This window comes from Capricornis sumatraensis, chromosome 3 (genome assembly GCF_032405125.1).
Source record: "Capricornis sumatraensis isolate serow.1 chromosome 3, serow.2, whole genome shotgun sequence".
NCBI lineage: Eukaryota > Metazoa > Chordata > Mammalia > Artiodactyla > Bovidae > Capricornis > Capricornis sumatraensis.
Window position 1 is genome coordinate 162,007,426 of NC_091071.1, and position 17,084 is coordinate 162,024,509.

General features: G+C 42.2%; 1 protein-coding gene and 1 non-coding gene across 2 annotated transcripts in view; one reads left to right on the forward strand and one right to left on the reverse strand.

Annotated features, from left to right (window-relative positions):
• DNER (delta/notch like EGF repeat containing) overlaps positions 1–17,084 on the reverse strand; it is a 374,284-nt gene that overhangs the window by 20,431 nt on the left and 336,769 nt on the right. Inside the window, exon 11 of the mRNA XM_068968497.1 lies at positions 2,502–2,633. Coding sequence (XP_068824598.1) covers positions 2,502–2,633 — 132 coding nt within the window. The remainder of the gene's footprint in view (positions 1–2,501; positions 2,634–17,084) is intronic.
• On the forward strand, positions 13,488–13,596 carry LOC138077245 (U6 spliceosomal RNA). Its single transcript, XR_011144708.1, has one exon. It is a non-coding gene; the product is annotated as a U6 spliceosomal RNA (small nuclear RNA).

The window sequence follows — 17,084 nt, forward strand, 5'->3', positions numbered from 1 at the left end:
TACATCACCTAAAAACACGATTGTCAAAGGCAAGTCCTCGCCTGCTAGCTCAAGGTATAAGGGCTACAGTAGCACAGAAAGACAGAGAAAAGGCAACTAGCATCTATTTAAGTGTCTACTGCTGCACAGCAGAGATCGGCACAAAGGATCCTTAATCTCAATCCTCCAAGAAACTTTTCTATCACCATTTTACAAGTGAGAAAGATGAGGCTGAGATATAGTTATTTGTCCAGGTCACAGAGCTAGAATATGATGTCACTAGAACATGAAGTCACCTCTCATCCTGATTATTCCATCCATGTATATCTTTTGCCTATAATATCATCACCAGAAAGAAGTAAAATTTAGATTTAAAAAAAAATAATGATACGATTTTACTTCAAAACTTCTCAAGGGCATCCTTTGTGTTTCTGAGTTCTTATCCATACTCTCCTCTCCTATATATTTATTTTCACAACTAGAAATTTAAAATTATACATAGATCTGCCATGCTGCTGCTGCTGCTGCTGCTGCTAAGTCATTTCAGTCATGTCCCACTCTGTGCGACCCCATAGACGGCAGCCCACCAGGCTCCTCTGTCCCTGGGATCCTTCAGGCAAGAACACTGGAGTGGGTTGCCATTTCCTTCTCCAATGCCTGAAAGTGAAAAGTGAAAGTGAAGTCGCTCAGTCGTGTCTGACTCTTCACCATCCCATGGACTGCAGCCCACCAGGCTCCTCTGTCCCTGGGATCCTTCAGGCAAGAACACTGGAGTGGGTTGCCATTTCCTTCTCCAATGCCTGAAAGTGAAAAGTGAAAGTGAAGTCGCTCAGTCGTGTCTGACTCTTCACCATCCCATGGACTGTATGTAGACTACCAGGCTCTTCCGTCCACGGGATTTTCCAGGCAAGAGCACCGGAGTGGGTTGCCATTTCCTTCTCCAAGATCTGCCATGAGGCATGAAATTTGACATTTCACAGAATTACCAAATTTTAGAATGAAAATGGGTCCCATTTTCACAAGTACTCTGAATAAGTACTTATGTACTTATCAGTACTGGATAAGTACTCTGAGGCTCAGCACAACTAACACAAGAAGTGCCACAGCCAGGACAAGAACCAAATCTGTTGGCCCAAATGTGGGATCCTTTCCTTCAACAGATCTCACTAGACAGAATTTAATCATCCCGGACCTACTTTAGTTTTAATATCTTGCATCGAATCATAGCCCTTAGCATTTGTACCACTGGAATCTCTTTCCTTCCCTTTCTTCAACAACAGAATGTTTCTCACCTATTGTGACCAAGAATCCCTAAGACCATTCAGTATATGGGTATTTGAAAAGATTGAGGATGGGTATTTGAAAAGATTGAGGATGGGTATTTGAAAAGATTGAGGATGAGTATTTGAAAAGATTGAAGGGGGAGTCCTAAAAAGAGTTCATCTCCCCCTCTCTCAAGCCCTGAGCCAAGACAAGAGACAAAGAGTAGACAGGAACGCAAATACCTTTACCGGTCAAGTTGATGCTGAAGAATATGGTCCATATTTGTGGATAAAAAGGTTTCCAGATACTGACCACACCTCCACTTCAGACACACACTAAGAATTAGCAGATAAGCCGGAGCTGGACCACCAGGAGGGGTCTGTTCTTGAAACACTGCCACCTGGAGGAGAAGCGGCAGCAGGCAGGCCAGCCCAGGAGGGAGACTGACAAGACAGGGCTATGTCTACATAGCTGCCTCTTTGTCTTTGCCTGATGAAGAGCAGGTGAGAAGGCCCCAGAGAAATATGCAAACTCAACTGCCTTGCCTAATTTAAATGAGAAGAAAAACACCATTCAAAGTTGAGTTTTTAGTGATTGACAAAATAACAACCCAATTCCAGTGCGGTTCTCATTTCACCTTGATCCTAGTAGCTACCTGACTTTCATATTAACATATATAGTCCTGTTTCTGACACTGTCGAACTTCTGTGAGTCCATCTGCAGAGAACACCTCGCTCTAAGCAGCTCAAAATGCTTTTCAGGTTTTGTGTGATGCCCATCCTTCCTGGACTTCTTTCTGGGCAACTGATGGAACCTAATACATTTGAAGACACAAATGCGAAGTGAATTTACATTCTGTGTGTGTGTGTGTGTGTGTGTGTGTGTGTGTGTGTGTGTGTGTGTGTGTGTGCTTAATTTATGCTTTCAACACAAAGATTCTCTTTTTGGATCGGATTCTAACGCTTCTCTGCTAAGCACATTTTTGGCCGTCTTGCAGCCGTGAACTCGGGATGACATCGGTGCATTCTCATCCTGGTGGGAAGGCTGGATTCAGGCTCAGAAAGGAGGGGGAGCAGCATAAAGCAGTGAGCAAAAATACTCAACCGGGACCCGGGAGGTACAGGGGGCTCCGGGTAACTCTGGGCCTCACTGCCTCTTCTAAGAGTGACATGGGGCTGGCTGGACACAGTCAGCCTCTTCATCTCATTGAATGAAAATGGAATGGAAAATCACAGAGACTGAGCTGCAGGAATACTCACGGATTTCACAGTTTGCTCCCACCCAGCCATGTGGGCAGTGGCAGGTGTAACCATTGGGCTGGTCCAGGCAGGTGCCGGCGTGATGGCAGGGGTTACTGTCACATTCATTGATATCGATGTCACACTCTTCCCCTAAGGAGATAAAGGAAAGCAGCAGTGAGCCAGCTAGCCGCCCCAGTGGCTCTGACCCCCGTCACTTCTCTGGCTCAGCAAAGATCTATGGCTAGGTTCAAGCTCTCCATGGACTTCCCAGGTGGCGCGAGTAGTAAAGAACCCGCCTGCCAATGCAGGAGACATAAGAGATGTGGGTTTGATCCCTGAGTCGGGAAGATCCCCTGGAGGAGGGCAGGGCAACCCACTCTAGTATTTTTGCCTGGAGAATCCCATGGACAGAAGAGCCTGGTGGGCTACGCTTCATAGGGTCGCACAGAGCTGGGCACTACTGATGTGACGGACCGCACGTGCTCTCCTGCATTGCAGCCCAACTGGCTGTTTGCATAAAGTTCCAGAAGTCTCTCAGAATTCCAGGCAGGACATCCTTCACTCAAGTGAAACTTAAAAAAGGAAAAGAAATGGTGCCAGTAAAAAGAATCTCCTTCAATCTATCAAATTTGTGATCTGAAGCTGATTCTCATGTCTGAATAATCCTTTCATGGTGTATGGGAGAAACAAACCTGGGTTCCTGATTTTATTAAAGAAATCATTTTGTTTTAGATGGAATCAGCTGAATCTTCTTATTTGTTTTTCTGAAGCTCCAGAAAGCCAAAAAACTCACAGTTTATGATTTTTTGGGGAGCCAGGTGTTTGACTGTGCGTGTCTGGACATCTGACTATTTTCTGGATAATTCTAGGGCGCAGCTGCGTGCCTCGCCTGAGTCAGGAATACAAATGCAATCTCCTTTCCAAACCCCGGGATACGCTTCAGGGAGAGCATCAAGCCCACCTAAGGAAAGACAGCTGTGATCTCTCAGGGGAGCCCAGGCTTTAGCCCATCTTCCCTGGGAACAGTGCCCGAGGGGAGCTCACCACTGCTCGGGTCCATCCATAATGAAAATCGTGACCCGGGCTCCTCACGTTGCTACTCCCAGCATCTGGGGGCATCCTGGCCTCTCTCAGAGAAAGCCTGGTTTAAACTAACAAGCCAGAACGGGGGCTGATGTCACTGTGGTCAAAAGGCCAACTTGCAAGCAATAGCTTGTTATTGGAAGTTACCAATGGGAAGCCATCTTTGTGTGATTTAAGGCCAAACTGTGAGTCAACACTAAATGAGTACCCCTCTAGAAGAGGTGACATCAAAACTGAATACAGGATACTTCAAATTGAGGTAGTTACTTAAAAAGGTTTGAAAATGAGAAAAGCCAAGCTGTTTATTAGAAACCTCTTGCTATCTTTTTCACAAAACGTTTTATTTTTGTATTGAAGTATAGCCGATTAACAATGTTGTGACGGTTTCAGGTGGATAGCAAAGGGACTCACCCATACATATGCATATATCCATTCTTTCCCAAACTCCCCTCCCATCCAGACTGACAGATAACATTGCACAGAATTCCTTGTGCTATATATATAGTAGGTTCCTGTTGGTTATTCATTTTAAACATAGCAGTGTGTACATGTCAATCCCAAGCTCCCTAAATATACCTCCATTTGCTGAGATAAATGAAAAAGGTGATATTAAAAAAAAAAAAATCTCTGATCACTGCTATCGTCATAACTAAAGCCAAGGAGCAAATCAAATATTTTGTCAGTCTTCAAAGGCAATGGCTCAGTGTGCATTTGGGTAATTGCTTCCAGGCTTCTTTAATTAGTGTTAAAGTGCTTTTCTATCTGCCATGGGTTTACCTTGCATTTATAAAACCACCATATGTCCCTCACAGACCATTTTAGAGGCAGAATCTCAAACCAAAATAGTTCATGTCTGTTTCATTTCACACTTTTTTCACACCTGGCATCTATTTTTAAAGTAAAATCTGTCAAATGAAACATTTACTACGTCCAGGTCCTACTAGGTTGATTATAATTCAGCAGTGTCTAAGCGAAGTTGTTTCCTGCAATAAATAGTCATTTATGTCAATAGGAAAGACATGAAATTGATTGCCTCTTACTAACCTGTTTCAAAGGTTGTCTTGCTATTAATGGGGCAATCACTCTGACTGGAAAAGCGCATAGACTAAACTATTACAAATGGCATTACCTGGTATAGATTAGTTGAAGAGACATATAAATGAGAAGAATAAAAGGATGAAATCACAGGCCCTGACAAATATACACATCAGTACTGCTTTCCACCCATTTAGCAAGACAAGCTTAATTGAGGTATTTACTAAACAATAGCTTTCTTTCCCTGGCTATCTGAATCCTGCAAATTCTGAAATAAGAAGTTTTGCCACCTTTGCAGCAATAGCTACAGAAATGACCTGACTTCTCCCTACTGCCACAGCCTGAAAGTGAAAGTGTTAGTCACTGAAAGATCAGTCCTGTCCACCTCTTTACGACCCCATGGTCTGTAACCCACCAGGCCCCTCTGTCCGTGGGATTCTCCATGAGAGAACACTGGAATAGGTTGTTAGCCTAGCAAAACTCAAAAGCCCCACTCTGCTCCAGAAGTTTAACATCAGTGTCAAACCTTTCTAATTCCCTACGTTCTGGGCAGTCCTAGAGCTGTCAGTCCAGTCCTGCTCAGATCCAGAGCTTTCCTGGGGAGATAAATGCCAAGTTCAGGTCCAGAGCAGCCCTAATGCATGTTTTGGCTCTTGGAGCTCCAAGTGGCTCTAAAATCGTTGAGAAAAGTCCAAGATCCTCAGATTTATCTCTTCTTAGCACTCACTAATTTGGAAGGACTTGGTAGGAATAGAGAATGGCAGGGGAAAATAGGATTAACTTATTCTACAGACATTTATCAACTCTCTAAGACCCAGGAACCAAAGAACCAGGACCCAGAGGGAATTCCAAACCTATCCCAATCTGGTTTTCATCACCACCGTATTCTTAGAGCTATACTTGGGGTTCAGTGACATTACTTTATGATGAAGCTCCATGCCAGTCAGGAGCCCAAATTGCCAGCAGCTATTTCCACAGCACAGGAAGAATCTCAGAGCAGTTCACAGTACAAAGATACCTTTAGAATTACTCCACTGGCCTAGTTTACATGAACATGCCAACATTTCTACTTGAATTGTTATCCCTTAATTGGCTACAGCTGAGGTCTTCATAGTGTTGCGTGCTTGGGGTAGGAATATGTGGTGATTCTGACGGTGGAGCCACTCAAGGAAAATTTCACCCAGGAGAAATTCAAAGATGACTGCTCTTTTTGCCTTAGAGTAATAATGCACTTTGTTATTAGTCTTATGCAAAGTATGTGAAGATTTATTACAAATAATGGGCTTCCCAGGTGGTGCTGGTGGTTAAGAATCTGCCTGCCAATACAGGAGACACAAGAGACATGGGTTAGATCCCTGGGTCTGGAAGATGCCCTGGAGGAGGGCATGGCACCCTGCGCCAGTATTCTTGCCTGGAAAATGCCATGGGCAGAGGAGCCTGGTGGGCTACAGTCCATGGGGCCACAAAGAGTCAGACATGACTGAGCAACTGCGCACACAGGGAGTAAATTGGGTTTCATTTATGTTTCTTTGTATTAGGAGTACTGTATTTTAATGTACATTTCAACACCTCACCATTCAATCTCCAAGCAATATGCATTCTAACCTATTTTAGTAGAAGAGTCTTCAGTACATTATATCATCTTTCTCCACTCATAGTTTACTTAATAAATCTTTACGCTTTTGCAGGGTTGAGCCAGATTACTTTTTTCGTGAGTTGCTTACTTTTTTTATTTGAGTGGGGAAAATCAATTACTTTTAAATCATCATTGTGCTTGAATAACATTTGCAAAGAGAACATGAAATGAAATTTCTACTTGACTAAGGCTGGAAATCAGAGTCTGAACTTTAAATCTTTTCCAATTGCTTTTCAATCTACTACTTTCTAAGAGGCAATCTGTATACTAGGTATCACTTTTGGTAATATTTATGCAAATTTACAAGTGTACTATTTAATTCTGTATGCTTCCCTTGGATAAATTAAAATGAGAGAGATAAGAAACCAAAAGTCACTGCTGTCAGTAAATCCCTGGGTTAATAGAGCTTCCACTGAGTGATATCAATGAAAGTTATTATAGTCATAATATCTAGTATTATAAAATTTCAGCCTACTATGTGCCAGGCACTGGAATGGGTGCTTTAATTATAACTCCTTCATACTTGCTGCTGCTAAGTCACTTCAGTCGTGTCCGACTCTGTGCGACCCCATAGATGGCAGCCCACCAGGCTCCCCCGTCCCTGGGCTTCTCCAGGCAAGAACACTGGAGTGGGTTGCCATTTCCTTCTCCAATGCATGAAAGTGAAAAGTGAAAGTGAAGTCGCTCAGTCGTGTCCGACTCTTAGCAACCCCATGGACTGCACCCTACCAGGCTCCTCCGTCCATGGGATTTTCCAGGCAAGAGTATTGAAGTGGGGTGCCATTGCCTTCTCCACCTTCATACTGTACAAGCCTTTTATTTCAGAAGAAATGAATCTGAATAATTACTTGGAACCTCTACAATGATGGAGTAACTGGAACCTGACTTGCCTTCCCACTGTAAATAATTAAACAAGTGAACAAAACATATGTATTAAAAAAAAAAAAAACCTTTAAAACATTAGACAACAGGCAGTGTCTAACTGATTGCTGAGAGAGAGAAAGAAAACAGCAGAGTACCAACACCATCCTGGCTTTCTGCCTGGAACCAATTCAGAACACAGTGGTTTTGCTGAACTGAGGGGCATAATTGGAATTTGGAGCAGCTCAGGCTTCACAGGTGGTGCTAGTGGTAAAGAATCCACCTGCCAATGCAGAATGCATACGAGACATGGGTTCAACCCCTAGGCTAGGAGATCCCCTAGAGAAGGGCACAGCAACCCACGCCAGTATTCTTGCCTGGAGAATCCCATGGCCAGAGGAGCCTGGTGGGCTACAGCCCACAGGGTCGCAAAGAGTTGGACATGATTTAAAGGACTTAGCATGCAGGTAGAGAGTCCCATGGACTGCAAGGAGATCTAATCAGTCCATCCTAAAGGAGATCGGTCCTGGGTGTTCATTGGTAAGACTGATGTTGAAGCTGAAACTCCAATACTTTGGCCACCTGATACGAAGAGCTGACTCATTTGAAAAGACCCTGATGCTGGGAAAGATTGAGGGCAGGAGAAGGGGACGACAGAGGATGAGACGGTTGGATGGCATCACTGACTCAATGGACATGGGTTTAGTTGAACTCCAGGAGTTGGTGATGGACAGGGAGGCCTGGTGTGCTGCGGTTCATGGGGTCACAAAGAGTCGGACACAACTGAGCGACTGAGCTATAATTTGTAGGACAGACCACCACAGAAGATAGAGCCACACAGAAAAGGAGCACCAGACATATGCTGCACCCCTGAGTTTGTTGTTGAATACTGTGCCTGAGTCGGTCGAAATGCCACAGGCAGAGCAAAGGGGAGGAAAGATGAACAGTGCCCACAGCTCACAGAGGACTGGGAAGTATTTCAACTTTCCCAAGTTGGAATACGGACATTTCACTGACCTCCCCACCACCCCTGCCCCGGGCATCCACAGAGGAAAAGGTCGCATCTAAGTAGCAGGATAAAATTATCTCTACTGTAAACGCTACTAGAGTTTCACCTTCCAAAATAAAAAACAAACCTTGAAAGAATCAATCGGGTCAGCAAGTAACTTACCTACTTGCCACAAAGAAGCCCTGCACTTTTTAAAGAAATTCAGTTACTCAAAAACTTAACTCAAAATGACCAGCAGTCAGACAAAAAAATACCAGATGTGCACAAAAAGCAGGAATATGGGATCCATATCCAGAAGGAAAGTCAGTCAAAATTCAGAGATCCAGAAATATCAGCAACAGATGATGGTGAATAAATAAGAAATTTGTTCAAAATGTGAAGGGAAATCATGGGAAAGATGAGGATGAAAATGGAAGATATATTAAAAAACTGCATGGAACTTCTAAATATAAAAATGTCAAAGACAATACTAATAAAAAGAGAAAACTACAAATATGCCTCATGAATATGGGCACAAAAATTCTGAACAAAATATTAAAGGACAGGATTCAGTGATATAGAAAAGAATTGTACACTATGACAAAATGGTGTTTACTCCAGAGAGACAAGAAATTAACTCAATATTTGAGAATCAATCAATATAATCCATCATATTAATAGGTTAAAGAAGAAAAATCATATGATAACATCAATTGATGCAGAAAAAGCATTTGGAAAAATTCAATAGCTATTCATAACTAAAGCTATCAGCAAAGAAGGAATAGAGAGTAACTGCCTCAACTTGATAGAAATAAATCTAAAAACTCTATAGCTAACATTATACTTGGGACTTCCCAAGTGACACAGTGATAAAGAATCCGCCTGCCAATGCAGGATACATGGGTTTGATCTCTGGCTCAAGAAGATCCCCTGAAGAAGGCTATGGCAACCCATTCCAGGATTCTTGCCTGGGAAATTCCATGGGCAGTGGAGCCTGGCAGGCTTCAATCCATGGGGCCACAAAGAGCTGGACATGACTGAATGATGGAGCGTGCATGGTAATAACGATGGAGTTGTAATGGCAAAGGAATGGAGACATAGATCAATGAGATAGAAGGGAGAATTCACACAAATATGGCCAACCGATTTTTGATAAATGTTTAGAAGCAGTTCTATTTAGGAAAGGCAGCCTTTTCAAAACATGGTGCTTGAGAACTGTACTTCTATAGGAAAAATAAAAGCAAGCCCTCTAGTTGGAAGATCCCAGAAAAGAATGCAGACTGTGAAGAAAATAATCCAAGAGTATATACAAATGTATGACACAAAGCTCACTGAGGGGTGAGGGGCAGTGCTGACCTAAGTAACCTTGGGATGGGCAGAGTTGGTAGTGCCAAAGGCAAAAGGAGCCAGACACCAGCTCTGTACTCTCTAGTGTCCTACAAGGACACAAGCTTAAGAATTCTGATACTGCTCTGCATGTACACAGGAATTAAACACGTAAAATAATGTTGGATGGTACTAGCCAGGAATCTTGCTGTTGGTGTGGGAATTTCCAGATAAACAAGAGAGAAGACTGGAATGATCCATGTAGTAATGGAGTAGAGTTGGAGAAATTAGTGTAAATTCATGTTTAGCTTAATTCAGATATAGATGGCTATGCAAAACTCAGCAGTGGCCACAGGACTGGAAAAGGTCAGTTTTCATTCCAATCCCAAAGAAAGGCAATGCCAAAGAATGCTCAAACTACCACACAATTGTGCTCATCTCACATACTAGTAAAGTAATGCTCAAAATTCTCTAAGCCGGGCTTCAACATTACATGAACTGTGAAATTCCAGATATTCAAGCTGGTTTTAGAAAAGGCAGAGGAACCAGAGATCAAATTGCCAACATCCACTGGATCATGGAAAAAGCAAGAGAGTTCCAGAAAAACATCTATTTCTGCCTTATTGACTATGCCAAAGCCTTTGACTGTGTGGATCACAATAAACTGTGGAAAATTCTGAAGGAGATGGGAATACCAGACCACCTGACCTGCCTCTTGGGAAACCTGTATGCAGGTCAGGAAGCAACAGTTAGAACTGGACATGGAACAACATACTGTTGTTCCAATAGACTGTTGTTCCTAATAGGAAAAGGAGTACGTCAAGGCTGTATATTGTCAGCCTGCTTATTTAACTTATATGCAGGGTACATCATGAGAAAGGCTGGGCTGGAAGAAGCACAAACTGAAATCAAAATCACCAGGAGAAATATCAGTAACCTCAGATATGCAGATGACATCACCCTTATGGCAGAAAGTGAAGAACTAAAAAGCCTCTTGATGAAAGTGAAAGAAGAGAATGACAAAGTTGGCTTAAAGCTCAACATTCAGAAAACTAAGATCATGGCATCCAGTCCCATCCTTTCATGGCAAGTAGATGGGGAAACAGTGGAAACAGTGGCTGACTTTATTTATTTATTTTTTTAATTTTTTAATTTTTTTAAATTTTATTTTTACTTTATTTTACTTTACAATACTGTATTGGTTTTGCCATACATTGACATGAATCCACCATGGGTGTATACAAGCTCCCAATCCTGAATCCCACTCTGGGCTCCAAAATCACTGCAGCCATGAAATTAAAAGATGCTTACTCCTTGGAAGAAAAGTTATGACCAACCTAGACAGCATATTAAAAAGCAGAGACATTACTTTGCCAACAAAGGTCCATCTAGTCAAGGCTATGGTTTTTCCAATAGTCATGTATAGATGTGATAGCTGGACTATAAAGAAAGCTGAGCACCGAAGAATTGAGGTTTTTGAACTGTGGTGTTGGAGAAGACTCTTGAGAGTCCTTTGGACTGCAAGGAGATCCAATCAGTCCATCCTAAAGGAGATCGGTCCTGGGTGTTCATTGGAACGACTGATGTTGAAACTGAAATTCCAATACTTTGGCCACCTGATGCGAAGAGCTGACTCATTTGAAAAGACCCTGATGCTGGGAAAGACTGAGAGAAGGCGGAGAAGGGGACGACAGATGATGAGATGGTTGGATGGCATCACTGACTCAATGGACATGAATTTGGGTGAACTCCAGGAGTTGGTGATGGACAGGGAGGCCTGGCTTTCTGCAGTTCATGGGGTTGCAAAGAGTCAGACACAACTGAGCGACTGAACTGAACTGAACTGAACACAATGGCAATATTTATAAATACATGGGTTAGTATACGGGCGCATTCACTTGCTATGTCAGCTGAGAGGATCTGGAAGCAAAGGCATGCCTGGAATATCGAGCACAGCTTGAGGCCAGATCTTGGTTTCTAGTACCATTCTGCAATAAAAGGAACCATTCTCCTTGGAGAGATGGCTGATTCTAAGACTGGAGCAAGAAATATACAAGATAAGACTGGGGTATCTTCACTGCCAGAAAGCATATAAAACACACACAACCACCACCAACACAACAACGGAGTATGTTCATCGTCCGGGGACAACAGGAGCCAAATGAAAGAACTCCCAATGTCCAAATCTGGAACATTCTGAGCAACAAAATAAATAAAAATGTTCTGAATTTAACTCAAAATATAAAATAAATATCCATAACATCACACTGATACAAACAAATGCGGCAGAACAGACAAATCTCTCCTACAGAAGAATTTCACACAGTTTATGTAGCAACTTTTCCTTCAAAGAGGTTGGTATAACTCCCTATTCCTTCAGTGTGGTCCTTCCAAAGAGTAAAATATGCAAAGAGTGGGGAAGAATAACATTACAGGGGAAAAACTTGATAAACACTATCTCAGCTAAGTGATCAAGGTCAACATCAGTGGTCAGAAATCATACTGATAGTCTGTAGCCTTGATATGTGGGATGTGATTAGAAAGTCAACAAAGGACATGCAGGGATACTTGGCCAAAGAGTAAGTGCAGATGTAAGATAAGCACACGAAAAGGTGTCCAACATCATTTATCATTCGTGTTTGCATCAGTCACTCAGGCATATCTGACTCTTTGCAATCCCACAGACTGTAGCCTGCCAGGCTCCTCTGTCCATGGGAGAGTTCAGGAAAGAACAGTGGAGTGGGATGCCATTTTCCTACTCCGGGGGATCTTCCTGACCCAGGGATCAAACCCATTTCCTGTGTCTCCTGCACTGTAGGCAGATTCTTTATCTGCTGAGCCATCAGGGAAGCCCATATTTATCATTAGGGAAATTTGAATTAAAACCACAAGACATCACTAAACACATATCAAAATGGCTAAAATAAAAAATGAAGACAATATCAAATGCTGGCAAGGAGAGAGATAAACTGGATTATGATGCATGGTTAATGGGAAGGAAAAAGTGGTTAAGCCACTCTGGAAATACTCTGACATCTTTTTGTTTTTTCTTTTTTTGAAAAGTCCACATCAACTACTTAATGACCCAGCACTTGAATTCCTGGGTAAATGTTACAGAAAAAAAAGTGAAAACTTATATTCACACAAAAAAACTGTAAACGAAGATTTACAGCAGCTTTCTCTGTAATAGCTCAAAACTGGAAAGACCCCAGATTTCTTTCAACAGGTGAATAGCTAAACAAACTGTGGAGTATTCATACCATAGAAGGCAGGTCAGCAATAAAAAGGAAGACACTTGATACACGCAATGATCTGGATGAACTGCCAGAGAATTATGCTGAGTGAAAAACTTGAAAGGTTACGTGCTATATGATTCCATGCAGAAAATATTTTTGAAATACCAAAGTTATAAAGCTGCAGAACAGATTAGCACTTTCTAGGGATTAAGGAAATTTTCCCGTAGTGGACAAAAAATGGGCATGGCTATCGAAGGACAGGATAAGGAATCCTTGTGATGGAAATGGTCTGGATCTTGACTGCGTCAATGTCAGTAAGCTGGGAAAGACACTGTACTGTAGTTCTACGGCATGTTGCCACTGAGGGTAAACTGTGCACTGGATCTCTCTGCATTATTTACTGAAACTGTTCACGAAGTCTGAAGTTTCAATTATCTCAAAATAAAAACTTTGATTTTGAAAAAACAGCCAAAGGGATAAAAAAAGATGTACAGATAGTCAATCATTTCCTTAAAAAATGTGCTAATGAATTCCGTTAGTTAAGTTGCTAGGATAACTTTGTACTCACATGGGGAAAAAATAAACTTCCATCCTTAAGTCACACCATACCCACAAAAAATTAACTCAAGACCTAAACCTAAAAGCAAAATCTATTTTTAAAAATTCTAGAAGAACACATTGGGCAAAATGTCATCATCACAAGGTAGGCAAAGAAAGAATAAACCAAAAGAGAAAAAAATTGATAAATTAGAGATTACCAAAAAAAAAAAAAAAAAAAAAGCACTTGCTCCTCACCAAAAAAAAAAAAACCGAAACAACCCATTAAGAATGTATGGAAGGTGCTCACTTCGGCAGCACATATAGTAAAAAATTAGACCCATACAGAGAAAATTAGCATGGCTCCTGAGCAAGGATGACATGCAAATTCATAAAGTGTTCCATATTTTTGCTATATGGCTCAGGAAACTCAAACAGGGGCTCTGTATCAACCTAGAGGGTTGGGATGGGGAGGGAGATGGGAGGGAGGTTCAAAAGGGAAGGGATATATGTATACCTATGGCTGATTCACATTGAGGTTTGACAGAAAACAGCAAAATTCTGTAAAGCAATTATCCTTCAACAAAAAATAAATTAATTTTAGAAAAAGAATATATGGATGGATGTACTGCTGGGGGAAAAAATAAAGAATGAATGGACAAGCCAAATGTTTATCTAACAAAGGATTTGTATCTAGAATATGCAAATTACCCTAACAACTCAATGATATGACAAAAATTCAACTTTTAAAATCTGGGCAAAAAATTGAAAAGACCTTTCACTAGGGAAGACATATGAAAGTAAAAAAGTGAAAGTAGTTTCTCAGTTGTGTCCGACTCTTTGTGACCCCATGGACTGTAGCCTGCCAGGCTCCTTTGTCCTTGGGATTCTCCAGGCAAGAATACTGGAGTGGGTAGCCATTTCCTTCTCCAGGGGATCTTCCCAACCCAGGTACTGAACCCACGTCTCCTGAACTGCAGGCAGATTCTTTACCATCTGAGCCACCAGGGAACCCCAAAGACATCTGAAGGATCAGTAATTACATGAAAGATGCTCAACATCAAAGAAAGGCAAGTTAAAATCTCAATGAGAATAAAGCACTGATGACATTTGCCTGTGAAAATGAGCTGGAAATTACAGAATATTCTCCTGTGAACTGAAAGACAAACACTGAAAAGTAGCTGGAAAATGTTAAAGAATGACTACGGCTGAGGTATTTGTTATTTTCAAAGACCAGTTGGAGTGATGTTTGAGCCTACTTCAATTGGAAGAGTCCTCCTGCTTGCTATGATTACAGTAAGAATGATAAGAAAGGCCTGCTGCTGCTGCTACTAAGTCGCTTCAGTCGTGTCCGACTCTGTGCGACCCCATAGACGGCCTCCCACCAGGCTCCCCCGTCCCTGGGATTCTCCAGGCAAGAACCCTGGAGTGGGTTGCCATTTCCTTCTCCAATGCATGAAAGTGAAAAGTGAAAGTGAAGTCACTTTGTCGTGTCTGACTCAACGACCTCATGGACTGCGGCCCACCAGGCTCCTCCATCCATGGGATTTTCCAGGCAAGAGTACTGGAGTGGGGTGCCATTGCCTTCTCCGAAGGCCTAGGGGTGGACTTTCCACCTAGAACATGAGTCGGACACGATGTAGCAACTAAACAACAACCAAAAGGTGTATGGCCAGTGGGGGAGGCAGAGGGGATTGAGAGGCAGGAGACACACAGGAAGAACATTACTGAGAAGAAGAGTGTGACACTGCTGTTCGGGAATCAAGCAGGCAAAGGGGGCCCAGGACAAGCCTAGAAAGACTAGATGCAGCCAGACCCCCCAGGTCTTGATGATCCAGTTAAAGGTCTTAAAGACAATGATATGCCAGTAGGTGATTTTAAGCAGGGAGAGACAAAGATTAGATTTGCATTTAAAAGGTCTCTGTAGCGGATTCATGTTGATGTATGGCAAAATCAATACACTATTGTAAAGTAATTAAAATAAATAAATAAAATAAAAATAAAAGGTCTCCTCAGAGCTTCCCTGGTGGCTCAGTGGAAAAACAATCCACCTGCCAACGCAGGAGATGCAGGTTTGATCCCTGGGTTGGGAAGAACCCCTGGAGAAGGAAATGGAAATTCACTCCAGTATTCTTGCCTGAAAAAAAAATCCCATGGACAGAGGAGCCTGGCAGGCTACAGTCCATGGGATCACAAAGACTTGGACACTACTTAGTTACTAACATTTTCACTTTCAAGGAAATAAAAGCTTCTTTGCACTCTGGATAGGAGTAAATATTGGTACAAGGTTTCTTCCTGGAGAGCAATATGGAAATAAGTATGTATTCTCCTGGATCATGGGTTTCCATTCCTAGGAAATTAGCTCAAAGAAATAATCACACAAGTTTACAAAGATATGCATGCAAGAATATTCACTGTAATATTGTTTACAATAAAAAGTTCCATCCCCCCAAAAGTTGAATTGAGCATAGGTTTAAAAAAGAATCCTGACATATCATGGACTGGATGACAGGACAGCCAATAAAAATGATAAACAGAAGCATATTCCTTAATGTGAAAGTGCCATTTATGAAACACACATATCTTTAAGTGAAAAACAGTATGAACAGTATGATTCCTTTTATGTTCAAATAGATGCATTTACGGGCTTCCTCAGTGGCTCTGCGGTAAAAAATCTGCCTGCAATGCAGGAACTACAGATGTGGGTTTGATCCCTGGGTCAGGAAGATTCCCTGGAGGAGGGCGTGGCAACCCACTCCAGTATTCTTGCCTGGAGAATCTCAGGGACAGAAGATCCTGGTGGGCCACAGTCCATAGAGTCGAAAAAAGTTGGGTATGACTGATGCAACTTAGCTGGCACACACATATGCATTTACACTACACACTGTATCTTAAACACAAACAGACCTTCAGGAAAACCCCTGGATATATGTAACAAAATGTTAACAATGGCTGTCTCCTAGTAGCACAGTTTTAAGTGGTGGGTTTGTTTTTTTTTTTTCCTCTATGGCACTATATTTTCTCATTTTTCTTCCAAGCTTTTTATTATTTTTGGGATATAAATGTCTGGGGTGGGGGGGAAATGGAATGCTTCCCCAATATTCAGTTCAGTTCAGTCGTTCAGTCGTGTCCGACTCTTTGTGACCCCATGAATCACAGCACGCCAGGTCTCCCTGTCCATCACCAACTCCCGGAGCTCACTCAGACTTACGTCCATCAAGTCCGTGATGCCATCCAGCCATCTCATCCTCAGTCGTCCCCTTCTCCTCCTGCCCCCAATCCCTCCCAGCATCAGAGTCTTTTCCAATGAGTCAACTCTTCGCATGAGGTGGCCAAAGGACTGGAGTTTCAGCTTCAGCATAATTCCTTCCAAAGAAATCCCAGGGTTGATCTCCTTCAGAATGGACTGGTTGGATCTCCTTGCAGTCCAAGGGACTCTCAAGAGTCTTCTCCAACACCACAGTTCAAAAGCATCAATTCTTTGGTGCTCATCCTTCTTCACAGTCCAACTCTCACATCCATACATGACAACAGGAAAAACCATAGCCTTGACTAGTTGGAACTTAGTCGGCAAAGTAATGTCTTTGCTTTTGAATATACTACCTAGGTTGGTCATAACTTTTCTTCCAAGGAGTAAGCGTCTTTTAATTTCATGGCTGCAGTCACCATCCGCAGTGATTTTGGAGCCCCCAAAAATAAAGTCTGACACTGTTTCCACTGTTTCCCCATCTATTTCCCATGAAATGATGGGACCAGATGCCATGATCTTCGTTTTCTGAATGTTGAGCTTTAAGCCAACTTTTTCACTCTCCTCTTTCACTTTCATCAAGAGGCTTTTTAGTTCCTCCTCACTTTCTGCCATAAGGGTGATGTCATCTGCATATCTGAGGTGATTGATA